The 26,945-nt window shown below is 31.8% G+C and overlaps 2 protein-coding genes across 6 annotated transcripts; both read left to right on the top strand.

Annotated features, from left to right (window-relative positions):
* Positions 1-7,117: 7,117 nt before the first annotated feature.
* On the top strand, positions 7,118-12,256 carry LOC102631064 (probable receptor-like protein kinase At5g18500). The gene is made up of 8 exons (XM_006480312.4): positions 7,118-7,691; positions 7,960-8,642; positions 8,735-8,839; positions 9,032-9,154; positions 9,224-9,394; positions 9,536-9,665; positions 11,240-11,452; positions 11,667-12,256. The coding sequence occupies exons 2-8, from the start codon at positions 7,987-7,989 to the stop codon at positions 11,784-11,786; spliced, it is 1,518 nt and encodes a 505-aa protein (XP_006480375.1). The 5' UTR covers positions 7,118-7,691; positions 7,960-7,986; the 3' UTR covers positions 11,787-12,256.
* Positions 12,257-16,112: 3,856 nt separating this feature from the next.
* On the top strand, positions 16,113-26,945 carry LOC102606778 (pleiotropic drug resistance protein 3-like). 5 transcript variants are annotated; one of them, XM_006480314.4, is made up of 25 exons: positions 16,114-16,246; positions 16,379-18,601; positions 18,917-19,040; positions 19,283-19,368; positions 19,832-19,916; positions 20,188-20,347; positions 20,454-20,530; positions 20,715-20,768; positions 20,873-20,963; positions 21,092-21,393; positions 21,473-21,754; positions 21,853-22,166; positions 22,498-22,658; positions 22,743-22,846; positions 22,960-23,113; positions 23,191-23,325; positions 23,416-23,489; positions 23,605-23,937; positions 24,029-24,319; positions 24,543-24,626; positions 24,749-24,882; positions 25,214-25,432; positions 25,872-26,043; positions 26,161-26,415; positions 26,538-26,945. In XM_006480314.4, exons 2-25 carry the CDS (start codon positions 18,219-18,221, stop codon positions 26,802-26,804), a joined length of 4,341 nt encoding a protein of 1,446 aa, XP_006480377.1. In that variant the 5' UTR covers positions 16,114-16,246; positions 16,379-18,218; the 3' UTR covers positions 26,805-26,945. The 5 variants fall into 5 exon arrangements, 4 of the variants coding, with proteins under 4 accessions (XP_024956046.1, XP_006480377.1, XP_052299577.1 ...); XM_052443617.1 differs by having other exon boundaries at positions 16,115-16,246; positions 25,205-25,432; XM_006480313.4 differs by lacking the exon at positions 16,114-16,246 and having other exon boundaries at positions 16,357-18,601; positions 25,205-25,432.

The raw sequence follows: 26,945 nt of genomic DNA on the forward strand, positions 1-26,945 counted from the left end.
AATTATATAATCAATCATTTTGATAAGACATTTGAATTGTAGCCATACCTACTCTATAAATTGCATGCATATTTTGTTTCTAGATATTGCCTTTTGATTTTTACCCACAAAATGTTTGTGGTTAGGGCCACATTAGCATAATCCTATTATTATTATTATTATTATTATTATTATTATTTGAAATACTACAATAATGGAGACTCTCTCAAATTTTAGTTTTCTTTTTCTTTTCTTTTTTCAACTATTTGAACCGTTAGATGTGCAATCACATGTGATATGAATTCATAAATTATGAATCTTTTAAGCTTTTGAAAAAAAAAATCAAACTTTAAACGTAAAATTTCTAACAATTTTTCCATCAGTTGATGTGATTAATAAAAGTTGTAGATGAAATTAAATTTAATATCATCAACAAATTCACACTTATTTTGATTTGAATTTTGATTAAGACTTGAGTGAGAGCTACTAACCAACCCTTATTGGCTTAGCGCCCCACTAACATCATGATCGTATCAACCCTTCATTTCAATCTTTAAATGGAACTCAATTTGCACATTGTCCAATTAAATACATTATGAAATTTGGAAAAATTGACAAGAAGAATGTGGTTATATTCTTTTTAATTAAATTGGCTTATTTTGTGTTATACCATAGGTTTCTTCTACCTAATGATTGACACCTTTTATCACATTGTCCCATTAAATGCATTAGGAAAATTGGATAAATTAACAAGAAGAATGTGATTATATTCTTTGAGTTAAATTGACTTATTTTGTGGCATACAATAAGTTTCTTCTACCAAATGATTGACACCCTTCATCGCATTGTCCCATTAAATACATTAGAAAAATTGGAGAAATTAACAAGAAGAATGTGGTTATATTCTTTTAGTTAAATTGATTATTTTGTGTTATAAAATAAGCTTCTTCTACCAAATGATTGATATCTTTTATCACATTTTTGTTAGAATTTCATTTTCATATTTTCAAACATTACAAAGACAAAGCAACCTATTTAATTTTCTCTCTCTCCTTCGATGAGAAAAAGTGTGACAATTATGATTTGTTTTTGTGATAAGAGAAAATTATGTCATGCTTAGCGGATCGGTTTACATATAATGTATTTGTAGCTTAGTGGTGAATTGTGGTGAATGCAATATTTTCTTTTCATAAATATAGATAAGTAGATATCTCTCAATAAATATATTTTTCTACAGTAATATATATATATATATATATATAAATTTTCATGTGAATTTGGAGTTGTATAACAGTGTGGAAGATTTTGACAACGTTGTTAAATGATTTATAATGATGTAATCAATACTTTTTAGTTTTTATACCATTATGAAACCCTAAATCTAAATAAAAATTCATACAAAATCTACACATGAAAATTTTTCTCTCTATATTCGGACATTGAATTATTTATTTAAATATTATATAAACATAAATCAAATTACTTACTAATTAGTATGAGCGAGGTTCAATTTCTAAACTTAGTATAATGCGAAAGATTTTATCCATGTAAGGATTATAAATGATGATTATATTTATCAATTGTAGAGTATATTTTTCTATGGTAACATGTCCATCGCAATCAATTTTGAAACAAAGGTTCAACAATTTCTTTGAATCGGGAACAGAAACTAAAGTTGAATTAATGCATAGAAAAAGTTAAAAGTTAAAAGAATCAATTCAACTTTCTGTATAAATATAAAGGCTACAAAAACTCACAAGCATGTATATTATTGGGTCCACTTCCCTTAATTAGAGCATTGACTTGTCTTTCAATAACCATTCACATTGTATTATTATTATTATTATTCTTCTTAACAAAAAATTAATGATAATCATTACATTGCAAATTGTCGTAATTAACGATGAATTATGTTCATAATCACCGGAATCATAGGACATAGGATTCAAATGCATACAATTAATTTCTTCTTTCAACTACTTTTATCATGGGCTGCTTAATTGGATTGAGTAAATAATGAAAGAAAAAGATCTCGGACATTATATTTATTAGAATATGAATTGAGGTGGTTAACTAAATAAAATTACTTGAAAAATCATCGGTCTTGCCCTCTGTGAGTATTATAGACTCGTTCTTGATAGTATGAGTTTGTAAGTTAAGTTAAATCTCGTGCTTGATCACGTTAGGTAAGTTAATTAATTTTTTAATTCTATCTCATTTTTGTGCCCCTATATTATTTATTTTAAACACGATAACTTAAAATTTTGAGTTTTTGTGTTGAGCAGTTTCTTTGACCATTAAAAATGGCATTACATGAAACTCTCAATAAGTGATTAATTATACAATCACTTAAGCATTGTTTGCATATGTCACAAGCAACTAATTAATCCAATAAGTTATATATGTAGCTAATAAAACCTTAAAACCCTAGAAAGATAAATTGCTTGTTTGGCCACAAAAGAATATTTGAGAATCAATGAAGATAATTTATTTGGGGCACCCCAAATAATTGAACCTTTCGGTGGTTACCTTCTTAAGTCATTTCATCATCCATCCAAATCTTAAATCTATGATAGATCAGCTAGTGATTATTGATTTTTTTTTTGGTCTATTAATGCATGTTATCTATTTATTTATTTTGTGTAGATATGAAGCTTCTATATATAGTTTTCAGATACTGAAAATAACATTCAATAGATCAATACTTGTAGGAGATTCTTCATTGTATCAATAATCAATATGTTATGATTGAGTGGAGGATGATAATGTAAAAGAGTCGAAGATAGTTCTCAAAAATCTTGAAACCATTGTGTGCACATTTGGTAGAGATATCTTTTAAAAATATCGGTGTACGAATTTTCCTCAGACACATCAACAAAATCCCATTGGTTTATCCAAATGTCTAACTTGGATTAAAAAGTTCTCCTATTATTTTCACTCGCCTTTTCTATTTAGGAAATTACACTGGAAAATCGTTGGAATTTACAGATTCTTTTCCAACAAATTAACAATCAATCTACTTACAAGCAGCACTTTATTCACACTTTCTGCTTTCTAATCTGTTTTCACAGGCTCTAATCCAAAAAGTGATTAATTTGATGTAAATTGTGTCACTTTTTTATTAGCATTCAAATATTTTAGTTTCAATGCTTTTTCGCAGGGACCTTTGTACTGAATCTTACTGTGTCTTCTTTGATTTTAGGGTCTTAATTTCTACTTTTTCACTCATTTGCTTTAATCACGAGTTGCTTTGGCAAGTGGCTTCATTGAGCCCGGGATTTCTTCTTTTTTTTTCCCCCAAGTACTTAGAAGTAGATCGGCCAATCTATTATGCTTAAGATATTTTAATTACACCATCACTTAGTTGATATAGAAAATTTTGGTAATAAGATCATACCATGTCACATGACTTTTGGTAAAAAAGGATTATATTCTTATATTTGTCTTTATCGACTTTTTGTATTAACTATTTTATTACCTGAACATCATTAGATAATCAGAAAATTAATAAAATTTAATAAAGTTTCGTTCATTTGACTATGCTTAAATGGTTGAATACAAATACCCCTAAGATGAGGTAGTCAAAGCCTTCAATTACATTTTTAGGGAGTTTGTCTGTCTATACAGATGACCTGTTTATGATCCAAAATGTCCTATTGTCCTTGGATTAGGGACTAGCAAGCACTCTATGAGCAGGACATAACATTCCTGGCTGTCAAAGAAAAGCACTTTGGGAATAAGTTGCTTTTGCCTGCTAAGTACTTGCTTGCTGCCTCTTAATTAAAGCAGTTCTGTCCTGTTTGATTGGTCATTAATATGATGGCTTATTATGAACAAGTGTACAGACTACAGAGAATCTGAACAAATCTAATTAATTTGTAAGCAGAAAATTACAAAGCAGCAAGCAATGCCAAACAAATAGGGTCAGAGGAATTATTTAATACTGATTTTAAGGACCCTTGCTTGTCTCTGCCCTATGTGCGTTGGGCATTGGATCCCTCGAATATAGGTACTTGTATTTAATTAAATCGGGTCCTTAACCAACTACAAACAATTTTCTTTTTTCTCCCTCTAATATATGTGGCAATTTTTTGTTAATTTCTTAATGTTTAATGTTTATCAACGACACTTTGATCCATAACCATAGGAAATAATGAGTTGATTCAATTCATAAAATTTTTTTAGATTTGTTTAATAAGTTTGAGATCAAATCCTCGTATAAAATAGGATAAAAAAATTGATTCACATTTATTAAAAGCTTAATAACCTTTGAACTATCATACAAAAACTGTTTTTGTGGTAATTTTTTTAAAGCACCTTGATGTGAACTTCATTATATTCTTCTTATTTAACTATTTAAATAATATAATAATGATGTATGTATTAATTCAAGATAAAAACTTTAATTGAGAAAGTTTAGCTTTCATGTAAAAAGGGAGGAGATTGCTATAGAGATTTTCACAATATAAAATCTTAAAATTTGTTTCATGGACTAAGAAAAGTTTGCAAAGTCTTTCTTTTTTATGCAACATGTTTTCCTCATCTAGAAAGAGAAACAAATTATTGTCAATTTATAAACTATTGGCCTATGAATTGTCATATAAGATTTAATAATTAATTGATCTAGACTTCATGTTAATCCAAAGGGAATAAAATATTGGCATTTTGTGAACATTAACCTTTCTTATAATGCTGGCACCACATGCCATGCACCCTATTGCCTCTTCTTAGAGATGAGGTGTGGATAATGGAGACTTTCATTTCTCATTTCTATACATCAATGTTAATAACAAATTTTTGGTGTGAACTTAAATTCTATGTGTAAAATTTTATAGCCTAATGTAATCCGCTAATCAATCATTTAAATCCTTTAAACCCCACATATAGAGTTCATATAAGTAACATATGTATAGAAAGTGATATGTATAGAAAGTGATATTATATTGTATTACATATCAAAATAGCGCTGCATTTATTTTTTATGAAGAAAAGAATCAATTGTTAAGATTTATTTTGTATTTTTATTTTTTATTTCTCTTACTCAATAACTATTGATTCTATGTGAGTAAAAACTCAACTTAACATAAGCTACCGGGAGCATATTTTGTGGTTATTAGTTTTCTTCTTTTTTATTGTTACATGAAAATATCCAAAAATAAATTGTAATAAATTTAAATTAAAAAAAAATCGTTTCTTGCCATCTCTGAAATTTAGGTCACAACATGATATGAAAATATGAAATTATGAATGAGGCAAGTGGGTGGGTGGATCTCAAAATTTACTTATTATTATTATTATTTTCTATAAATCTTCTACGGCCTAAGCAATTGAGTATTGACCAAATCATTTAAAATAGGCAGATGGGTTCTTTAATTATTTGTTACATAAAAGTAGATCAATAAGGTATTAATATTACCAATCAGCTGCTATAATTCTTGCTCAAAATAAAGGTTTGGTCACCTTGTTGGATGCAGCTAAGTCTATTAATGACCCTAGGGAACTAGACCCACATATTTACTACTATTTAATGTATTCAACCCTTTTTTTATTTATCTATTAGGGAGGAAAAAAAACTAATCACACACACAAACACACAAATATATATTTTACATACCATAAAGTAAAGTATTAGAACAAATACATGATTATTGTTATTTAAAAAGGTAAAAATAATTACTTGTACTATTATTTTTTATTTTTAGATTAAAAATTAAACTAACAAATATAGACTATGATCCTCTCACAATCTTAACTTCTCCTAATTTAAATTCATTTGTGTGATAACAATATATCTAACAATCTCAAAATGTCATTAGAAATACATTTGTATAAAAAAATTAAATTAAATATCATTTTGATGTTCACATACATATATATTGGTTTAATTGTTATGTTTGATAAATTTTGGGGATTTCAAGAGCATATGCAAAATATTGTCTCATAATTGTCAAGATAATAAGGTTGTTTGGTTCCAAAGAAAATTCATGTCATGTTAATATCTAAAATTTGTGAATACCATCATTCAATCATAGAACAACAATTAACTAAATTTAAAATTGCAAATTGTAAATATTTTATGTATATGTCAAACTTGTAAGCTTGAATTCTACATTTATGACGGAAACAATTTCATTGAAGTCTTTTCAAACTTGTTATGTATATGTCAAATCATCACAATTCACATGCTTATTACAATCTAAAATCTACTAAGAATTTAAATGGATACACTTAAAATACAGTTCATAAATTGAAAAGACACTTTGAATTAATAACACCAAGACTTTATTTTAATTGTACTCTTACTCAGAAGAGTATTTCCTTACGATTTCTATTCATTTGACCAGACAAACGACTAATTTATTGAGTCATTAATTCGCCTCTCTATCGTCATAAGTTCACAACTTTCAATATTTGCATGACTTTAATCTTAAATGTAATGTTTGACCAATAAATACAGCAATTTAATTTAATAATTGATAATAAGTAAAAAAAAATTGAATCAAAATGAAAGAGCAATTTAATTTAACCAAAATGAAATAACAACTGAATTCCTAAAAAATAAAAATATTACAATTAAAGACACAATTGACATTTTGTTTTTTTTCAAACATCCTATATATTCCGTCAAGAATTTGTTAATAAACCAATATTTGATTGTTATGTTCTTGAAATTAGCTTATATAAAAGATAGTTTATTTAAAAATTTTCTTATATAATATTATTACTTAATTCTTAGTTAAATACGATAGAATCCTTTCATTTAAAAAATTTAATGTAAACTCTTTATATTTTGATCGAAATTATTTTATCCCTGCAAAATAATAATAAGGTTGATTATGTCTATCGGAATGGTTCAAGAGGCATAAAGATCAAATTCCCTCTTACTAGTTTTGGCTAGAAAATATTTAATTATTATTTGCGGGAAAATCTAATTGTGCCAATGGGATTGGGCACTCATATGAAAAATAAATTGAAAAGGTGCTGTTCGTTGTAGTTATATTTGAATATAGGAGTTCAAATGTTATTAACCCGACCGGTAAAATTTTCTGGATAAAGTATGTGTGACATCATGTCAGAAAATTACAGGAAAAAGAAGAGAAAAAAAAAACACTAAAAAAGGCATAGGGAAAGCTGAGAAAATGAAATGACTGATAATCAGTCGGCTTCAAAGCAGATTAATCAAACGAAAAAAACTCTACAAATTCTTGCATTATGCTTGTGTTTTACTTTCACTACAAAATGTAATGTAATGTGTTGCAAGGCATCTAAAACTCATCACCTACCGCTGATAACTCCATCTCTTCTTCTTCCTTCCTTTCTCTCTTATCATCCCCCCATCACTCAATAAACTCACAACACCTACGACACCACCACCACCACCACCACCAACACAAAAAACAAAAACATATTTTCAATACTTCCATATGTCCATTTGCTCTTTGGTACAAACACAACAGAGTCACCCGCCTTCTGTTGTGGTCTTTGGTGCAAGAAAGCTCTTTCGCAGCTTAGATTTAAGACTCACATTTGCCTTTTCGCTCACAACCCAGATTACAAAATCAAGTCTTTTTGGCTATGTAGTTTAAATTTCCTATCTTTCATCAACTGGCTTTGGTTTTGGTTTCTTTTTCTTGCTCTTCACATGGGTGGTTTTTTTGGTATGAGATCTGGGTGGCTGTGTTGAAAGAGTTGCAAAGATCTGAACTTTGACGGTAAGTGTCTGAACAATTTGCTTTTTTCTTGTGGTGGTTGTTCTTTAAGCCCTTTCTTCCATTTTGTTGCATGATCTGTTTAAATTGATATGTTTATGGCTTATGCTTCTGACTTTTGTTTGCTCTATGTGGAAAATTTATGAGTACATATAGGAAAGACTTTAGCCTAGGGAATTTTTGATTTATAATATTATTGGTATCAACCTTAATGTCAGATGGTACATTGCTGAAGTTGCATTTTGTTTTTTTCTCTTATGAAATTATGTAGGTTGTGGACATCTGGAAGTAGAAAAGTATGGGCAACAATCTTAATGCCGAATTATCCAAGAAAACTATTTTTGGTATTAAGGTTTGGGAAGTAATTGGAATTTCTGTTGCATTATTCATCATTATTATTCTCTCTGTATTATCATTTTGCTTAACATCGAGGAAAAAATCAAGAAGGGCTAGAAACAACCTGCCCTTCAGTCAAATCCCCACTGTTTCTAAGGAAATAAAGGAAGTTAGGGTGGAGCAAGTATCAACGAATGAGTTTGTTCAGCGTGATGGTATTCTTCTTACTATTCATGACAAATCCAGTGACAAAGAGTCAGATAAGGTTATGGTTCATTTGGGTATGGGAAAATTGAAGAAGGGAGATAATAGCAGTCATTCAGGTTCTTTTCATCATACAGATAAAGATGGAGGGTCTATATCAGGGGAAGATTCAGGCAGCGTAACTGTGTACAAGCCATCTTCTTCACATCCCATTACGGCTCCTTCTCCTCTTATTGGTCTGCCTGAGTTTTCTCAATTGGGATGGGGCCACTGGTTTACATTAAGGGATCTTGAACTTGCTACCAACCGATTTTCAAAGGAAAACGTCCTTGGTGAGGGTGGATATGGAGTTGTTTATCGGGGAAATTTGATCAATGGGTCTCCAGTGGCAGTTAAGAAGATCCTGAATAACGTGTGAGTTCATGATTATACCATTCAATTGCATAACTTTATTAATTAGTTTCTTCTTTTTCATTAATTTGAACTTCTTGAGTTCATCCCATTAGGGGCCAGGCAGAGAAAGAATTCAGAGTGGAAGTTGAAGCCATTGGCCATGTCCGCCACAAGAATTTGGTTCGTCTTCTAGGGTATTGTATTGAAGGAATTCATAGGTACTGTTTTTTTTCAATTTCTGTTTTCCTTGGCCTTTGGATTGCTACCTTTCAATGATCTATTTTAATTAGAAATTGACTGAGATCTTTATAGGAGAAACCAAAAAGATAGTATTTTTTCATCATTTAGATATTTCACTGCTCTGCAAATACCAAACCATATCTTCTCATTTTTTATAACTATAATAACAGGATGTTGGTTTATGAGTATGTCAACAATGGAAATTTAGAACAGTGGCTTCATGGAGCTATGCGTCATCATGGATATCTTACTTGGGAGGCCCGTATGAAGGTTCTTCTTGGCACAGCTAAGGCGTAAGTCAATTAGTTTACAACCTTTTTTCAGTTCTCTAGTTTTGTTTTGACGTGATATACTTGATGCAGTCTTGCCTATCTGCATGAGGCTATTGAGCCTAAAGTGGTTCACCGGGACATTAAATCAAGCAATATATTGATTGACGATGACTTCAATGCAAAAGTTTCTGATTTTGGCTTGGCTAAGTTGCTGGGTGCTGGGAAAAGTCATGTCACAACTCGAGTTATGGGGACATTTGGGTAAGCATGTTTTCAAATTTGGGACAGAACCAGCATTGGTATTCTTTGGCTTATCTTGCCTCTCACCTTTATGTTTCTTATTACATGTTCATAGAGGAGTCATTATCCCATAACTTTATTTTTCTTCTCAAACTTTGACAGATATGTGGCTCCGGAGTATGCAAATACTGGTCTGTTGAATGAGAAAAGTGATGTTTATAGCTTTGGGGTTCTGCTTTTGGAAGCAATAACTGGTAGAGACCCTGTGGACCACGGTCGTCCTGCACATGAGGTATATACATCAATTATTCTGAAAATCTAGTTTTCAAAACACAGTCATTCAACCATAATCAATAAATTAATGCAACTTAAATTGAATATGTTAATTACTCTATGCTGCTCAAGTTTCAGTTGGTATCTTATGATTTGGGTAGCATCTATTATGACCGTAACTTGCTTTTACAATGTAGATTAACTTGACACTTAGAAATTGCTTGGGATTTCTTCTGATATACTTGTTTGCTAGATTTATAGGTCAGTAATTCTACCTGATGTGATCTACCTGATAATATTGAAAGAGTTTGAAAATTTTATCCTTTAGACAGTATGATCAAACTTATAGTTAATTAAACCAAATAGATTTCTAACTAACAAGAAGGATTGGTGTATCTGTTATGCATGAAATTTAATTATAATGATATAATCTAGACCCCGATACTTTTTAAGATACTTGTACTGTTGTATATTATCCCATATCTTATCCCCTTCATAGTTTCTTGCTTCTATCAGTTACTACAAGGAGATATATTTCAATTACGCATGAGGTTTACCACTTCAATTTGACTCACTACCCTATTGCCCCTGGCCCGCTACCTAGTGCCTGCCCCTTTCTAGATGCGTTGTGCATGTGTGTAGTACAGGGCTGATTTTATGTTGCAACTGTGTCTCCCCTTCTCTCTGTGTGTTATCCTACTTGCTGAAATCCCGACCAAATAGAATTATTTTGAAATAATAATAAAGTCAGTCAATCTTTTCTACTGTAGCAATTTTTCCAACTTTTTATCCCAGCTCCGAGTTGCCTTCATTGTAAATGGAAGATTTGTTCAATTGATTGGCCATGCATTTTCTGCCTTGTTAGCTGCAGATAAGATAATTTGTACAAACTAGATATAATTGAAAATCTACACCAAAGGAAAAACAAACTAAAGAATCTGTATTTCAATGAGTTGGGTCTCCTATGGCTACACATTGTTCTCTTGTGAGTAATTACCTAAGAACTGATCAATTTCAGATTGTTTCAAATTGTACCCTTAGTGATTTTGATTGCTGGACGTCATTTATTTCAATGTGTTTATTTTCCTAGCTAAAACAATTATTTATTGACCACCAGTTGGAGGGTAAGGAAAATATTGTTTTGCATTCATGTATCTTCCCTATTAGCTTTCATACTGTTTTTATGATTTGTGTATATGCTTTTTATTGTTGCTTCCATTAGTGAATAAACTTATGTGATTTCACGTCATGAATAAGAAAATCAATATCTCCACTTTATTGAGATAAGTAAGACCTTTTTCCTTTTTCGTGAAAGTTTCAAAATCAGTACATGGGTCCATGATGTTTCCATTCCTATTGAAGTTTCTTTTTGGTTTATTCAAGTGCATTATTGAGAAGCAAATGGCTATTATCAATTAAATTACAACTTCTGTATTACATCATTATGCCTTGAGCTTGAAGATATATCAGACGTATTGATGTATTTGGTAGTTTGAACTTCTGTTTCTTTTTTAATTTTCTTGCATCTATCTGGAATCTGTTGCTCTTTTATGAACATTTTCCGGAAGTTATTTAACATGAAATCATCTTTAGGTAAATTTGGTCGATTGGCTGAAGATGATGGTTGGAAGCAGGAGGTCAGAGGAAGTGGTGGACCCAAATATTGAGGTAAGGCCATCGACAAGAGCTCTAAAGCGTTCCCTTTTGACAGCATTACGGTGCGTTGATCCAGATTCAGAAAAAAGACCCAAAATGAGCCAAGTTGTGCGCATGCTTGAGTCCGAGGAATATCCTATAGTAAGAGAGGTCAATTTTTCTAACTCAAATTTACATAAGCTGATTAGAACTATATTAATGAACAGTTGTTTTTACTTTTTACTCTCTTCAATAATTTTATGAAGCATAACCTCATTCTATTCTCTTCATCTTACTTATGGTTGCTTGTATTCAGCTCTTTCCAATTGAGCCTTTGCTGAGGATTTTGTTTTGCTGAATTTGTATGAAACTCATCCTTTTTCAGGATCGAAGACACCGAAGAACTCAGGGAGGCACCAGTATGGAGATTGAATCCCAGAAAGAAAATTCTGACACAGACCGGAGTGATTATCCGGGTTCAAGGTCGGAGAGCAAGCGGACATAACTGGAACAAACAAATCATTTTTCAGAATTGGAGGGATTTAAAATTCGACATGGAGGGGGGGGGGGGTTAATTACAAAATTTTTTCTACTCTTTAAATTCTTGAGTTTGCGTTTCATATTAGTTGTCAATATCTAGGGAATGGGGGGCCTGGAGAGGGATATGTTACTTTATTCTTTTCTTTTTTCTACTTTTTTTAAAATTTTCCTTAAATTTGTAGATGGAGAGCCTGATTTGTTTGTGTATGAAGGTAATGGTGTTTTGTGAAAGAACCCATATGATTTGGGGTGTGTACAGTATTAAGTAGCTAACTCTTCAAGACTGTTTGATGAAGAAAACAAAACAAAAGAGCCATGCATAATGCTTTGAATGGCGCATGCTTGTGTTGAGAAGACAGTTGGCATGAGAATTGAGAAGCCAACTTTGTGGGACCAAATTCCAACTTTATAAATTTATGGCCATTTATGCTTTAATGTTTCCAGCTAGCAAATAGCTGTCAAGTACCATATTGGTTTGCATAGCTGTAAAGCTTAACACAAGAAGATAACCTAGAACACAACTACATGAAAGCATAATAAATCAAGAGAAAACTCATTTGAATAACAATTACAATTAGCATCTAAGTGAGGCCTCAGCTAATGGTTGAAGGGATCCTAAATCCAACAATAGACCATAATTTAAGGGAAATTTGGGCTTCGTCTAATGTTTGAAGAGAAAGTTACTTATTTTCACAAAAACAAATCCATTAGGGAAAATTACCAACCAGTCCTTTCTGAAGGCATTCTAAAATTAATTATATGGTAGGGTTATTTACACTCTAAAATTAGTTTGAACATTCTTAATTTAATAAAATTATTTTTGGGATATAAACCTGTGATTAATTATTATTATTATTGATCCATTCATTAGAGAATGTATAAACCTGTGATTAATTATTTCCAGTTGATACTTGATACAGTGATTGGTATGTTGCAACTAGTGATTCAAAACCTATAATTTTCTAAATATACAGCTTTAGGATTACAAATCTATGAGGAAAATAACTAAGAAAATTAACACTATAAATCCAGATTTGGATGGCAAAAAAATAAAAATAAAAGATCAGAAATCTAGGTTTGAGAGTAGAAAAATCACCACATAACTGAATTTGTGGTGAAGTTTACGTTTACACAGGAAATGATAACATATAACTCTTTAATAATACATTTGATTATACTAAAAGCGTGGTGAGCTTGGCGAGAGTAAAATTTTTTGCCAATAAAATTTACCATACAAGTAAAAACAAATTTTTTTTATAAAAAAAATACGGATAAATGGGCAAGATCTAAGCAGATCTCAATAAATTCAAAAATCATTTTTTTTTTAAATTGAACAATTCTTCTTTTAAAAAATATGAGGGTAAGTAAGCCAAATTAAATTTTTAGCCTCAACTTCTCTTGGATTTGAACTCAAAGATGTAAAAAGCAGGTCCGATTACACTTTATTTCTAACCCTAGATTGAATATAATATAACGATGTAGGGATCCATAAATCAACATAGTATTTATTTAAATATGTTGGAATGAGCCCTTCTCATAATGACAATAGATAGAACCCTATTCCGGTCTTGTACGTTATAGAATGAACTTATAATCATAGAATCGACTGAATCATCAAATTATAGATTATAAGTTCATAATTCTAATTCATTCCTATTTTTCTTTAGAATTAATTATCTACTAATTCTATGATTCCAATCAGTGAGAGAGATCTTGAACTAAAAAATTGATTCCAAAAATTAACTAGAAGCTAAAAAAGGGTATCATGAGCAATTGCAATTATCGGCTTAGGGCCAATTAAAAAAAAAAAATTTACTTGCAAATTACTAGGCCAAGCAGCCTTGAAGCAAATAATAATAATAATAATAATAAATAAATAAATATTGAACTTTATTTTTTAAAAAAAAAATAACAACTTGCTCTATTAGGGATCTCCTTGGCTTTTTTCAAAGCATTATCTACCACTAGGTATAGCTTCTCCAATCTTGTAATCGTCAATCCAAACCTGTAATTTCTCATATATGAAGGAGCTCTGAGACTCAAGATAGATCTACGAGGAAAATAGATATTTCCATAATAAAACAATAAAAAAGACAATAATCACTACACGGTGGAGAAAGAACAGCCGTGCATATTAAATTTATTTAGGTGGATAAAAGTATCTTGATTCCAGAGAAGAAAAATCACCACACAATTAAATCTTTTACATAATAAGAAAGGATAATCAGAAGTATTTAACACCACATTTGATTATATTAATAGTGTATTTACTTGTAGGAATCATAATTATTGATATTGTTTACCAACTAAAATAAAGATGAGAATTAGAATAGATTTAGTAGGCCCACCTAAATATGGGATTAAAAAATGAAAACTTGATTTTCTTAATGGGTTGGGAATTAAGTTTATAGTTCCAGAACTGACATTTTTGCACTTTAAAACTAAATTTTCTAATTCTCATTTCGACCTTGATTTAAACAATTAAAAAAAAAAAAATAAAAAAATGAATGAAAATCAAATCCAACGAAAATCGGACCCAAATCTGAGATTGGTCTCAACAAATTTGAACTAGCAGCAGTGGCATTCAATCAATCATGGTTGTGCGCAAGCACTTGTCGAAATTACATTGTCGTCACCACGTGACGTTCATCAGCTGTTCATCGATCTCGTTGAGCCAACAGCAGCGATTGCATCACAAACATGAATCCGATAGCAACAGCTCATCGATATCGTCACTGCTAATGATAATGGTGATGATGATGATGATGATTTGTTGCTATTGTTGATTGCCGATTATTATTATTATCATTATTATTGTTATTGTTGTTCTTTTTGTTATTATTATTATTATTATTATTATAATTACTAGCAATAATTTTTTAAATAATAATAATTATAATTATTGTAATTATTATTATAAATAATAATGACAATGATTAACCGAAGACATTTTAATAACTTGAACCAATTCATTTTGATTCTAATATAAAGTAAACACATCAATAGTAATATAATTTATTTTGATCCAATTATTACAGTTTAAATAAATAACTTATTAGAGTTTTTATTTTAATTTATTCCAATTTTAGTCTATTCTAATTTTAATTCATTTTGATTATTAATTGATAAACACACCATAAAAAAAATGTGGGTTCTGAATTGAGGCAAGAATACAACTCTTTAGCAATAATTTTTTATCATCCAAGTAAACAAAAATTTGAGGAAAAAAAATCTTCATAAATGGAAGCAGATTCCTATAGTTTCACGAGTCAGAAATTTTTTCTTCTTAAAAAATTGAGCAAATCGATGTCAAAGGTATTAACTATTAAGCTATTAAATCCTGAACTAACTTCTTTATATCCTTAATTATGTTCGGCATCGTGTTTGACTTCCCTTTGATTTGAAACTCAATTTTTTATTTAAAAGTAAAATATCTCTTCCTTAATGGCTAATGTTTTTTTCTTTAATGTGCACTCCACTCCCTCTTCTTTGTTTATTTATTCATTTTGTTTGGGAGTTTATACTTCCAACACCTCATTATTTTAAAATTAAAAAGATTTTTTTTCGATCTGCTTAAAAGTAAAAGGATTGAGATGAGATTTTTTGCCACGTATCAAGTGATATATAAAATAATCTAACCTCTTATAAAGAAAAATGAATTTTCTTTTCACATGAAAAATTTTAGACATACCAAAATTTAAGGTTAAGTCTTTATTATTGTTGGGTGGTCATTATTATTGTTTTAAAACTAATAATTTATTTATAAATTAATAATCAATATTATATAATAATTTTTTACATTCTCAACTTGAGTTAAAAGGTTAAATTAATATTTTAATAAATTTCTCAGATAATATTTTTATTAAATCCTCTAATATAATTTTATAGTCCTATTTGTATTGTAAATTAATAACTTACTAACATTAAAAATGTAATTAAATATAAAATTTTATTAAATAAAATATGATTTTATTGTTATTTTTAATTAAATTTAAATCTAATTAAATTTCATGTCTAATTTTTCTTCCCGCGTTTAAAATTTTGGAGCTTTTTTGAATTACAATAAATTTTAGATATATTTTTTGGAAGATTTAAATTTATAAAATAGAATAATTTAATTCAAGCTATTTTTTTTAAATAGTTTACAAGATAACTCAATTAATTTACCGAGATTATACTGTAATGAACGAGGATTAATCTTAATTATTTTGGTATTTCTCAAATACGTTGAACTATTTTCACTTAATTATTTTGCTTAGAATTTTCCCACAAATTTTGAGTTATCTCATGCAATTTAAATAATCACCATTCCATTGCATAAAATAATTTTTTTTTTAACTTATTATGTTTCTAGGATTTAAACTATTGCTTATAACCACTCAGGATTTGAACATTTTGAAAGGAAGGTCTTGCTATTAACGTTAGGTAATCAAGATGAGAGTTGTTTTTTTCTATAAAAAAATTAAAGTTTAATCATTTTTTTCTTCTCGGAGTTTTTATTTTATTTTATTTTATTTAGAGTCATGGGGGTTTGTTAATTTATTTATTTTTTTGCAGAAAATATATGAGGAGATCCAGCTTTTACTGCACTCTTAAATAAGTTCTTCTTCTTCTTCTTCTTATTTTAATATCTTTTTTCTTTTTTTTTTTTTGGGTAATTTTTTGCTCTCTTATTGTGTAAAGGAAACAATGAGTCTAAATAATCATGGCTCGGCGCAAGTGCTATTTATGTGACTAAAGGAAATGATGAGAACTTAGAACGAATCATAGTGCTATGAAGTTTTTACATTACGTTCTGTTAGTTGTGAATGGTAGATGCCATTTTATCCAAGGTTTTTACATTTTTTTATTTTAATTAGGCAATTTGTTCTTTTATTATTATAAGGTTAAAATGGTCTTTTCAGTAATTTGTTAATCCAACACTTGAGATGTTCATACCTTGTCCTATGGACTATGCAGAACTTATGCAATCATTACATGAGGGATGTAAGTAATCATTTTGACAAACTTCTGGTTTATTTGTGTTTTAGTTAATTTTGTCATTTGGGTTTATGGATGTGATTTCACTGTCATTGACAAATATGATCTTGGCCGTTAATGTGGTTATTTGTCATCTTGAGTGCATTTCGTGTACTCGGTAAAAATTTCAGTGTCATTGTCTTGACTTCCTGTGGACGAGATTCAGTTTTGTTGCCATCACCCTGTTCTGATGATTACCAAGAAGTTTGTGATACAGAAGCTTATTTGAATTTCAGCCTAATGAATAAGACACAACATTATTATTATTATTATTTTGAGGCCATTGTGAAACCATATGGAATAAGTAACATAGGAATTACTCTATCTCTTAATTGTTGCATGTACACTGGATTTGAGCAGGTTTATTGGAGCAATTTTAGCTGTTATATGTGACTTTGGCATGTGATCCTACTTGTTTAAGTTTTTGTTTCTGTTTTTGGGACCAATGAAACAGAATTATTTATTGCATATTATCATTGACTTTGAGCTTATAGAGATGGGCAAGATTGGAAGTATTGCTTCTCTGAATAGCAGATTTGAGTCCAAAATATTGGCGTACATGACGAATTGCTGATCTGTACTCAGACAGATTGTCAATGTTTTAATACATTGTTTGAAGTATTGTGTAGATTGATATCTATTAAGCTTATGCATGCTTCTGGGTTGTGTCCATATGAATAATATCTTATCTTGTATTATGATTATTTTATTGCCGTTAGTCTCTTTCTTTGAAGTTGGAGATTGTCCCTGAAATCTTGTGCCCCTATGTTTTTGATGTCTTGATCCATTTCAACAAACAAGAGATTCTGCAGCTATATAGGTTGCTGTGCAGGAACGTAAAAAGTTGCATACTTGACCTGGAAATGGAGGTCTTATATATTTGAAAAGCATCTATCGTTGCGTCCAATGAAATAATGCTAGATATTGTTGGGAATAAACAAAGGCCTTAATTAAATTGATATAGGTTTAACAATGAATATTGACCTTGGTTTATTTTATTGGAGGTAAGCATTGAACGAATAACGAAGTCACAACCTGCATTGCATCTTGAAATTAGAGCTGTAGAATTTTTATTGTAATCTTATGAATGAAATTGATTAACGACTTTCACATCTCTCTTTCTCTGTTCAACATACTCTCACTTTATATGTTCAAATTTGTGTGCGAGTCTCTAGATTCTCTTTCTCACTCGCAGCACCATAGTTGTTCTATTTTCAACTGCATTGTCAACTTCCCTATGTTTAGGTGTAAGAATGAGACATTACCTTACTTCCATCTCATAATGTATTTTAAGCAAGAGCTTGCATATGTGTATATGTATAAAAATCTCCCCCAGTCTTTTAGTTTTTAAAGTTTGAAGCACGCTAAACTGTTAAGGATGGCTCAGATGATTGGTACTGATGAGATAGAGTCTGTGAGAATTGAGTTGGCAGAGATAGGAAGAAGCCTGAGATCGTCATTCCGGCTTCCGACCTCCAGTTACAGAAGCAGCTCAGCAATAAGTTCAAGGAAGGAGGATACTGATGTTGAACATGCTTTGCTGTGGGCTGAAATCGAGAGATTACCTACTTATGACCGGCTGAAAGCATCTTTGTTTGATGTAAACAGTCATGGAAACCTGGTTGATAATCAAGGAAAACTGGTGATTGATGTTACCAAGCTTGGAGCACTTGAACGGCATGTGTTCATTGAGAAGCTTATCAAACACATTGAGCACGACAACCTTCAGCTATTGCGGAAAATCAGAAAAAGAGTGGACAAGTAAGCCTTATATAACTAACTAAATGTATGAATCTTTCTGCAAGAGTATGCAGAGACATAGATCCAGAAATATTGTCAACTTGTTTTCATAGTTGTACACATTTAATTCTGCATTCTGTACATATTTACTCTATATATATGCAATGATGAAGACTCATCTAACATCATTGAATCACATCATAAGTTTTCTCAACTTAGAGTTTTGTTTTACTTTCCAATTCTAAGGTGCTTTGGTGCCTAAATTTTTCTTCCTGTTTCTGTCTGCAAAGACATAAATGCATCATTTTGTTGGATAACCTGAATTCAATTCTGTAGAGTTGGCATAAAGTTGCCCACTATAGAGGTGAGATACAAGAATTTGTGCGTGGAAGCCAAGTGTGAGGTTGTTCATGGAAAGCCACTCCCGACCCTTTGGAATTCTTTTAAAGGCATGATTTCCGTAAGTATCTTCATCTTCAGAAAGTACTTACCAAAATTTTCGTCGTTATTTAAGGGTTGAATATATTAGCCAAATTCCTATACAGATAACATCAGATAAATCAAACATTTGCTATGTAAATCAGACTCAGAATATTGAGTCCATATCTCATTACCAATGTCTAAAGGTCTTTTTTACTATAGCTTACTAGTCTTAGAAATGATTTGATTCTAGTTTGATACTAGTTGATCCTTGCTTTACAGGTCTTACCAAAGCTTTCAGGTTACAAGTCTCTTGAAGCAAAGATAAACATTCTTAATCATGTCAGCGGCATCTTGAAACCTGGAAGGTACAGTGCACGAGAGAATATATATCACTCAACTCAATTCATTAACCGAAAAGCCTTTTAGGGTCAACCTTGCTGATCGTTTTACCACTCTACGTTCTCCTGGATATATTTTGCCAAACTATAGCTCTTGATATCTTTTTAAGTTCTGTTTTTTCTTGTGCTTTGCTGTTTGCGTGCATTTACCTTGTGTGTAAGTTCTATCCTAATTATGGAAGCTATATAATCTTTGATGGCTGTGCATTATTTAGCAGAATTGCTAATTAATTACTCCTGAAATTTTCCTTCTAAAGCCTTGCAGTGATTGTGGATTTTGCTCAGCTAGTCATTTGTAATGCCTATCAATCTTTGTTGTGACTTTATTCAAGTTGATATGTACATTAGTGAATTTTCAGGGAAATTTGAAGGCTGTTGGCAATATGATAAGAAACATGTGCTTAATCAAGTAAGCTTGAATTTATTGCAGGATGACTCTTCTGCTTGGCCCTCCTGGATGTGGAAAGAGCACCTTTTTAAAAGCTCTCTCAGGAAATCTTGATCCATCTCTTAAGGTTCCAAACTTTCTTCATGCTTCGTCATGCTTATTTACCTTTGATAATATATTGAAGATGAAATGCAAACCAGCTTGAATTTGTAACTTAAAATTTAATCCCCAGAAAACTATGGTATAGAAGAAAAGCTCAAGACAACAGTAGGACAGATTTTGATTATAATTAGGAAGTTGAATGGCACTCTGTCTTATTTTTGGCTTTGAAGAGATATATTGATTTGCATGACCCAATTGATCCGGTAATATCTTTTTTTTTTTTTTTCCTCCAAAAGGTCACTGGGGAAGTTTCATATAATGGATACAAGCTGGAAGAGTTTGTCCCCCCGAAAACTTCAGCTTATATAAGCCAAAATGACCTTCATATAGCTGAAATGACTGTGAGGGAAACTGTTGACTTTTCTGCCCGTTGTCAGGGTGTTGGAAGCCGAGAAGGTATTTGTTTCTTGAGCTTATTTTATTGATATTGCACTTGTGGCCACTTTATCAATGCTAAAAAATAAATGATAACTAAATTAATATGTATGTTCTGCCTATGCAGAGACTATGATGGAGGTCAGTAGAAGGGAGAAGGAGGCAGGAATTGTTCCTGATCCAGATATAGACACGTACATGAAGGTCTTTTATATCCTGGCATACTTTTTGTCCATTTTTTGAATCCAATTGATAGAGCCAAATTATAAGAATTATACCTGACATTGAATGAATCGGTGCTAAAGATCTTTTTCTGTGCTGTATAGTTGTGTGTGCCATTTGATGTTGATATAGATCACTGTATTAATGACAATTTTTGTTGTAACAGGCAATTTCTGTCAAAGGAGTAAAAAGAACCCTTCAAACGGATTACATATTAAAAGTAATTCTCTTTTTCCGAGCTGTAAACTATAGTTCTTTTAGTCAATCTGTATCTATGCAAATGCTTTATCGGTTCATATGTCCATTGTCTCCGCGACCTTTCAGATCCTTGGACTTGATGTCTGTGCTGACACAATGGTGGGAAATGCCATGAGAAGAGGTATCTCTGGAGGTCAGAAAAAGAGACTTACTACAGGTAATTTTAATTCAGATGTTTATACGTTCAACAGATTATCATCCACTTGGGATAACATATTGACTTGGAAGAGCTATAATGAATATTTTAACGGACTACTAAGGATAAGTTTTCCATTGAATCTGTAGGGGAGATGATTGTTGGACCAACAAAAGCACTATTTATGGATGAAATAACAAATGGTTTAGATAGTTCCACCGCATATCAGATCATTGCTTGTATTCAGCAGCTGGTGCATATAACAGATTCTACTGCATTGATTTCACTTCTTCAACCAGCACCAGAAACCTTTGATCTGTTTGATGACATCATTTTAATGGCTGAAGGAAAGATTGTGTATCATGGACCCCAGGATCATGTCCTAGCCTTTTTTGAGGATTGTGGCTTTAGGTGTCCTGAGAGGAAAGGGGTTTCTGACTTCCTACAGGAGGTAAGTCCATCGCAGCTTAGAATGTTCTCATTTCATGCTGAAATTTTAGTACTTCATAATTTGATCTGCTATATTTCAGGTTTTGTCCAGAAAAGATCAAGCACAATTCTGGCTCCATACTGAACTTCCCTACAGTTACTTTTCAGTAGATATGTTCTCTAAGAAATTCAAGGAATCTCCTCTTGTTAAAAAGCTTGATGAAGAACTTTTAGTGCCATATGATAAATCAAAAAGTCCCAAGAATGCAATTTCCTTTAGTGTATATTCTCTTTCTAGATGGGAGCTATTCAAGGCTTGCATGTCAAGGGAACTTCTTCTCATGAGGAGAAATTCTTTTGTCTATGTATTCAAGACAACTCAGGTTAGCAATGTTTTTAAGTTTCAGTTTATCTCATATGCTTAAATTAGATTGTGTAAGGAATACGAAATTGAAATATGTGGAGAATCTTTTTGCGACAGCTTATTATGCTCGCAACCATGGCAATGACTGTTTTTCTGAGAACTCGAATGGAGATTGACGTTTTTCATGGGAATTACTACATGGGTTCCTTATACTTCTCACTCGTTGTTCTTCTTGTTGATGGCATGCCTGAGTTGTCTATGACGATTCAAAGACTTGAAGTTTTCTATAAACAGCAGGAGTTGTGCTTTTACCCAGCTTGGGCGTATGCAATTCCAGCCACTATTTTGAAAGTTCCTCTTTCTTTAGTTGCATCTCTGGCCTGGACATGTCTTACTTATTATGTCATTGGATACAGTCCAGAGGTCTGGAGGTGAGTTTCATTTGAGAAGGCAGAAAGCTTTGTGTGTATTGGTGCATTAAATCTTCTAACGAAGAATAGTTCCTGCGTTCTGCTTTTTATATGTGATAGAATAGAAACGAGTTGTTGAGTTTCGTTTTCACTGATTACTACATATTGAGCTTTTAGGATTTGCTTAACTTTTTCCAAAAAGGCACGCTCAAAGTGAGTAACATAAAGAAAAGAAAAGTAATTACTCATATAGGATTTACTTATATCCACTCTTTGAAAATGATGGCGCAAGCCTGCCATTTTGTTTTGGGTGGGACCTGAGATTCTGAAATTTAATTTCTGTTCTTTTTAGGTTCTTCCGTCAGTTCATTCTTCTTTTTGCCTCGCACTTTACATCAATATCCATGTTCCGATTTATGGCATCAGTCTTCCAGACTGAGTTTGCTGCTATGACAGCTGGAAGTGTTGTGATACTGTTTGTGTTTTTATTTGGGGGCTTCGTTATTTCACGACGTAAGGCAATTTATACCTTCTCCAATTTGATTTTAGAATCATCAACCAAAAAATGGTTAAACTTATGGTGACTATTGGTTGCAGCCTCGATGCCAGCGTGGTTGAAGTGGGGTTTTTGGATATCTCCTGTTACATACGGGGAGATAGGTCTCTCTGTAAATGAATTTCTTGCTCCTCGGTGGCAAAAGGTGCGTCTTAGAGCATAATTGTGTGGTTAATCTAATTAGTACTACAACTTTGTCGAGAATGAAGTAATTGGTTCCTGAAACTATTTTGCTGTGCGCTTCTTATTATGTTGTAGATGCTGCCCACAAACACTACAATAGGGCAAGAAATACTTGAAAGCCGTGGACTAAACTTTGATGGATTTATTTTCTGGATATCACTTGGTGCGTTGTTTGGCATTGCCTTACTTCTTAACATTGGCTTTACGTTGGCCTTAACTTTCTTAAAGTGTAAGTTCATCTTTGTAGTAATCCTGTCTCAACTTTAGATAAATCATGTTTGTGTACCTAATTTGATACAAATACAGCTTCTGGGTCATCTCGTGTTATGATTTCGCATGAAAAGTTAGCCAAGATGCAAGAAAGTGAAGATTCCAGTTATGGTGAACCTGTGAAAGAGAATTCTAGGAGTACTCCTATGACTAATAAAGAATCTTATAAAGGTTAAAGCCATTTCTACTTTGTACTTTCTTTTTCATTTTAATGTTTTAAATTCTTCATAATTTGAACTGATTCCTTATCTTAATCAATAGGCAGGATGGTCTTACCTTTTGAGCCCTTAACAGTAGCATTTCAGGATCTGAAATACTATGTTGACACCCCTTTGGTAATCTTGTTATCCATTCTTTTGATCATAATCTTAGACAATGCAGTATATTTAGAGGCGTTCGAACAACTTCTATACATTTTTACTTAACTTAATTTGCCTCCTTGAATTTTAGGAAATGAGAGAACGGGGATTTGCTGACAGGAAACTTCGACTGCTTTATGATGTTACGGGTTCATTAAGGCCAGGTGTTCTAACAGCATTAATGGGCGTCAGTGGAGCTGGAAAAACAACTCTGATGGATGTTCTTGCTGGAAGAAAAACAAGTGGCTATGTCGAGGGGGAAATAAAAATTAGTGGGTATCCTAAGGTTCAAGAAACATTTGCTAGAGTTTCAGGTTATTGTGAGCAAACAGACATACATTCTCCTAATATCACTGTTGAAGAATCTGTAATTTTTTCTGCTTGGCTACGTCTTGCTCCTGAGATCAACTCAAAAACTAAAGCTGTAAGATTCTATAGTTCTGATATTCACTGATTACTCCAGCTTTCAGAAACTGTATATTAACACTCAACACTTCTATGGCATGTTCCAACAGGAATTTGTGAATGAAGTACTTGAGACCATTGAGCTGGACGCAATTAAGGATTCCTTAGTTGGCATACCTGGTGTTAATGGTCTATCAACTGAGCAACGTAAGCGGCTTACTATAGCCGTTGAACTTGTTGCCAATCCTTCTATAATTTTTATGGATGAACCTACAACTGGTCTTGACGCACGAGCAGCAGCAATTGTCATGCGAGCTGTGAAGAATATAGTTAATACAGGAAGAACAATAGTTTGCACTATCCACCAACCAAGTATTGATATATTTGAAGCATTTGATGAGGTAAAACAATTTTAACTTTGTTTTAGTATATAAATGTAAAACTAGAATTTGATTCTGAAACTTTGATGCTGGTTTCATTCTGGCAATACCTTTATACTCGATGGTTAAGCTTTGGCATATCAAGTTGATTTTGCTAATTGATAAAGAGACATAGCTTAGCTTGAACAATCAAATTACTATTATTTTGATGAATTGTTACAAACATTTTTATCTGGATTTTCAGCTGATCCTTTTGAAAACTGGTGGACGCATCATCTACTGTGGGCCATTAGGAAAGCATTCAAGTCAAGTCATAGAATATTTTGAGGTCAGTTACATTTATTTACAATCAAAATACTGACAACTGCAATATGCTTGTTCTCCATTTTCTTGTCAGTTCTTGCAAAAATTCTTTTGCAAAACAATTGACTAATCAACTTTTAGTGACAGGGTATCTCTGGAGTGCCAAAGATTAGAAATAATTATAACCCAGCAACATGGGTAATAGAGGTCACTTCCACATCTGCTGAAGCTGAACTTTGTGTAGATTTTGCTCAAATATTTAGGGAATCTGTTTTATATGAGTAAGTTGACTTATAAGAGTCTAGATTTTGTTATTGTAGTTTTGAAATGTGCTACTGCCTCAAAGTTTATATTTTGTCTGTAGAAGGCTTGCCATAGACTAGTTAATTAATTGTTATGCTCATAAACATCACAGTAGGATTTAAACGATCAATTGGCCTATATATATATATATATCTATATATGCACACGCGTGTGTGTGTGTGTATATATATATACATATATATATCAAATATGTTTCTTTTTATTAGAGAACATATTATACTTGACAACAATTGCTTATGATCTTTTTTTTTGTGTTTCATGATGTTGCGCTGCTTGTAGGAACAACAGAGAGCTTGTAAAGCAGTTGAATACTCTGCCACCAGGTTCAAAAGATTTGCATTTTCCAACCCGCTTTTCACGCAATTTCTGGGGGCAATTTAAATCTTGCTTGTGGAAACTGCATTTGTCTTATTGGAGAAGTCCTTCATACAATTTAATGCGTATCATGCACACGGCTACCGCTTCTTTACTTTTTGGTGTACTTTTTTGGGACCATGGACAGAAATTGTAAGTGCATTACTAATTATATATTTGCCAAAGGAAAAAAGAATTATTTTCTGTTAAATTGTGCAAGGGGTTATCTGCATTTTGGTTTTTTAAAAATATTTTATTGTAGACCTTGCACCTTCTGAAAGTCTATCGGGCACTTTCAATCAAAATTTATGCTTTGTATTTCTAGCTCCTCTATCTGGCTTTAGAAGGTCATTTAGCTTCATATATTTAGTGATAACATCACATTGTTTTTTGGTGCACAAATTTATTGGGAAGCTTTTTGATACACAAATTTACGCATTGATACTATCCCATTACATTGTTTCTAAATAAATTTGAAAGTACTTATTGAGTAGTGACCATCAACACAGCTCTACTTTCATTTGTTTTTGTAGGATGAAATTATTAGTTTGCAAGCACCTAACATCTATTTATTTTCCCTTAAATCTGCCAGAGATAACCAGCAAGATTTATTCAATATTGTGGGTTCATCATACTTGGCTGTGGTATTCTTGGGGATAAACAATTGTTCATCAGTTATACCAAATGTGGCGAGGGAGAGAACTGTTATGTATCGAGAAGGATTTGCAGGAATGTACTCTCCATGGGCTTATGCACTTGCGCAGGTACATATGAACTTTATTCTATGTTGACTTTGTGTTCAAGAAATCACAAATAGAATCTTGTAATGTGTTATTTTCATTGAAATGTTTCTTATTCAGATATGCATACCGATTTTGCAGGTCACAGTTGAGATTCCTTATTTACTTATTCAAGCACTTTCATATGTGATCATCGGTTATCCAATGATTGGTTATTATTGGTCAGCATATAAGCTTTTCTGGAATTTCTATGGGATGTTTTGTACAATGATGTTTTACAATTATCTGGGAATGCTACTAGTGTCGTTGACACCAAATTCCATGATTGCTTCAATTCTATCCTCAGTTTGCTACACATTATTTAACCTTTTCGCTGGATTTTTGATTCCTGGACCGGTAAGCCTCTAAACTCTACTATAGACACTATGTTAACATTTATGTGTATCTATGAGTGTATATATAATTAGCAAAATGTTTTGAATATTAATTTTGAATCTTTGATATTTAACTTTCTGCAGAAAATTCCTAAATGGTGGATTTGGATGTATTATATGATGCCTACCTCTTGGGCACTAAATGCTATGGTTACTTCACAATATGGAGATATTGACAAGGAAATGATTGTATTTGGTGAAACAAAGAAATTGTCCTCCTTCATACAAGATTATTTTGGGTTTCACCATGATCGCTTGCCTATTACGGCTGCTGTTCTTATCATCTATCCTCTTGTTCTTGCCTTTCTTTTTGCATTTTGTATAGAAAGATTGAACTTTCTCAGAAGGTAAAATATATTTTTGGTGGGGATGTAATGTTGCAATGTATACTGCCTAGAACTAGAGTATATACATTTTCAATCTATATGTACTCTTGATCAATATTGTAGTTAATAGTTGACTGCATAATTGATGTACACAGTTTAGCTATTC

The sequence above is a fragment of the Citrus sinensis genome, chromosome 6, assembly GCF_022201045.2.
Source record: "Citrus sinensis cultivar Valencia sweet orange chromosome 6, DVS_A1.0, whole genome shotgun sequence".
NCBI classification, from domain to species: domain Eukaryota; kingdom Viridiplantae; phylum Streptophyta; class Magnoliopsida; order Sapindales; family Rutaceae; genus Citrus; species Citrus sinensis.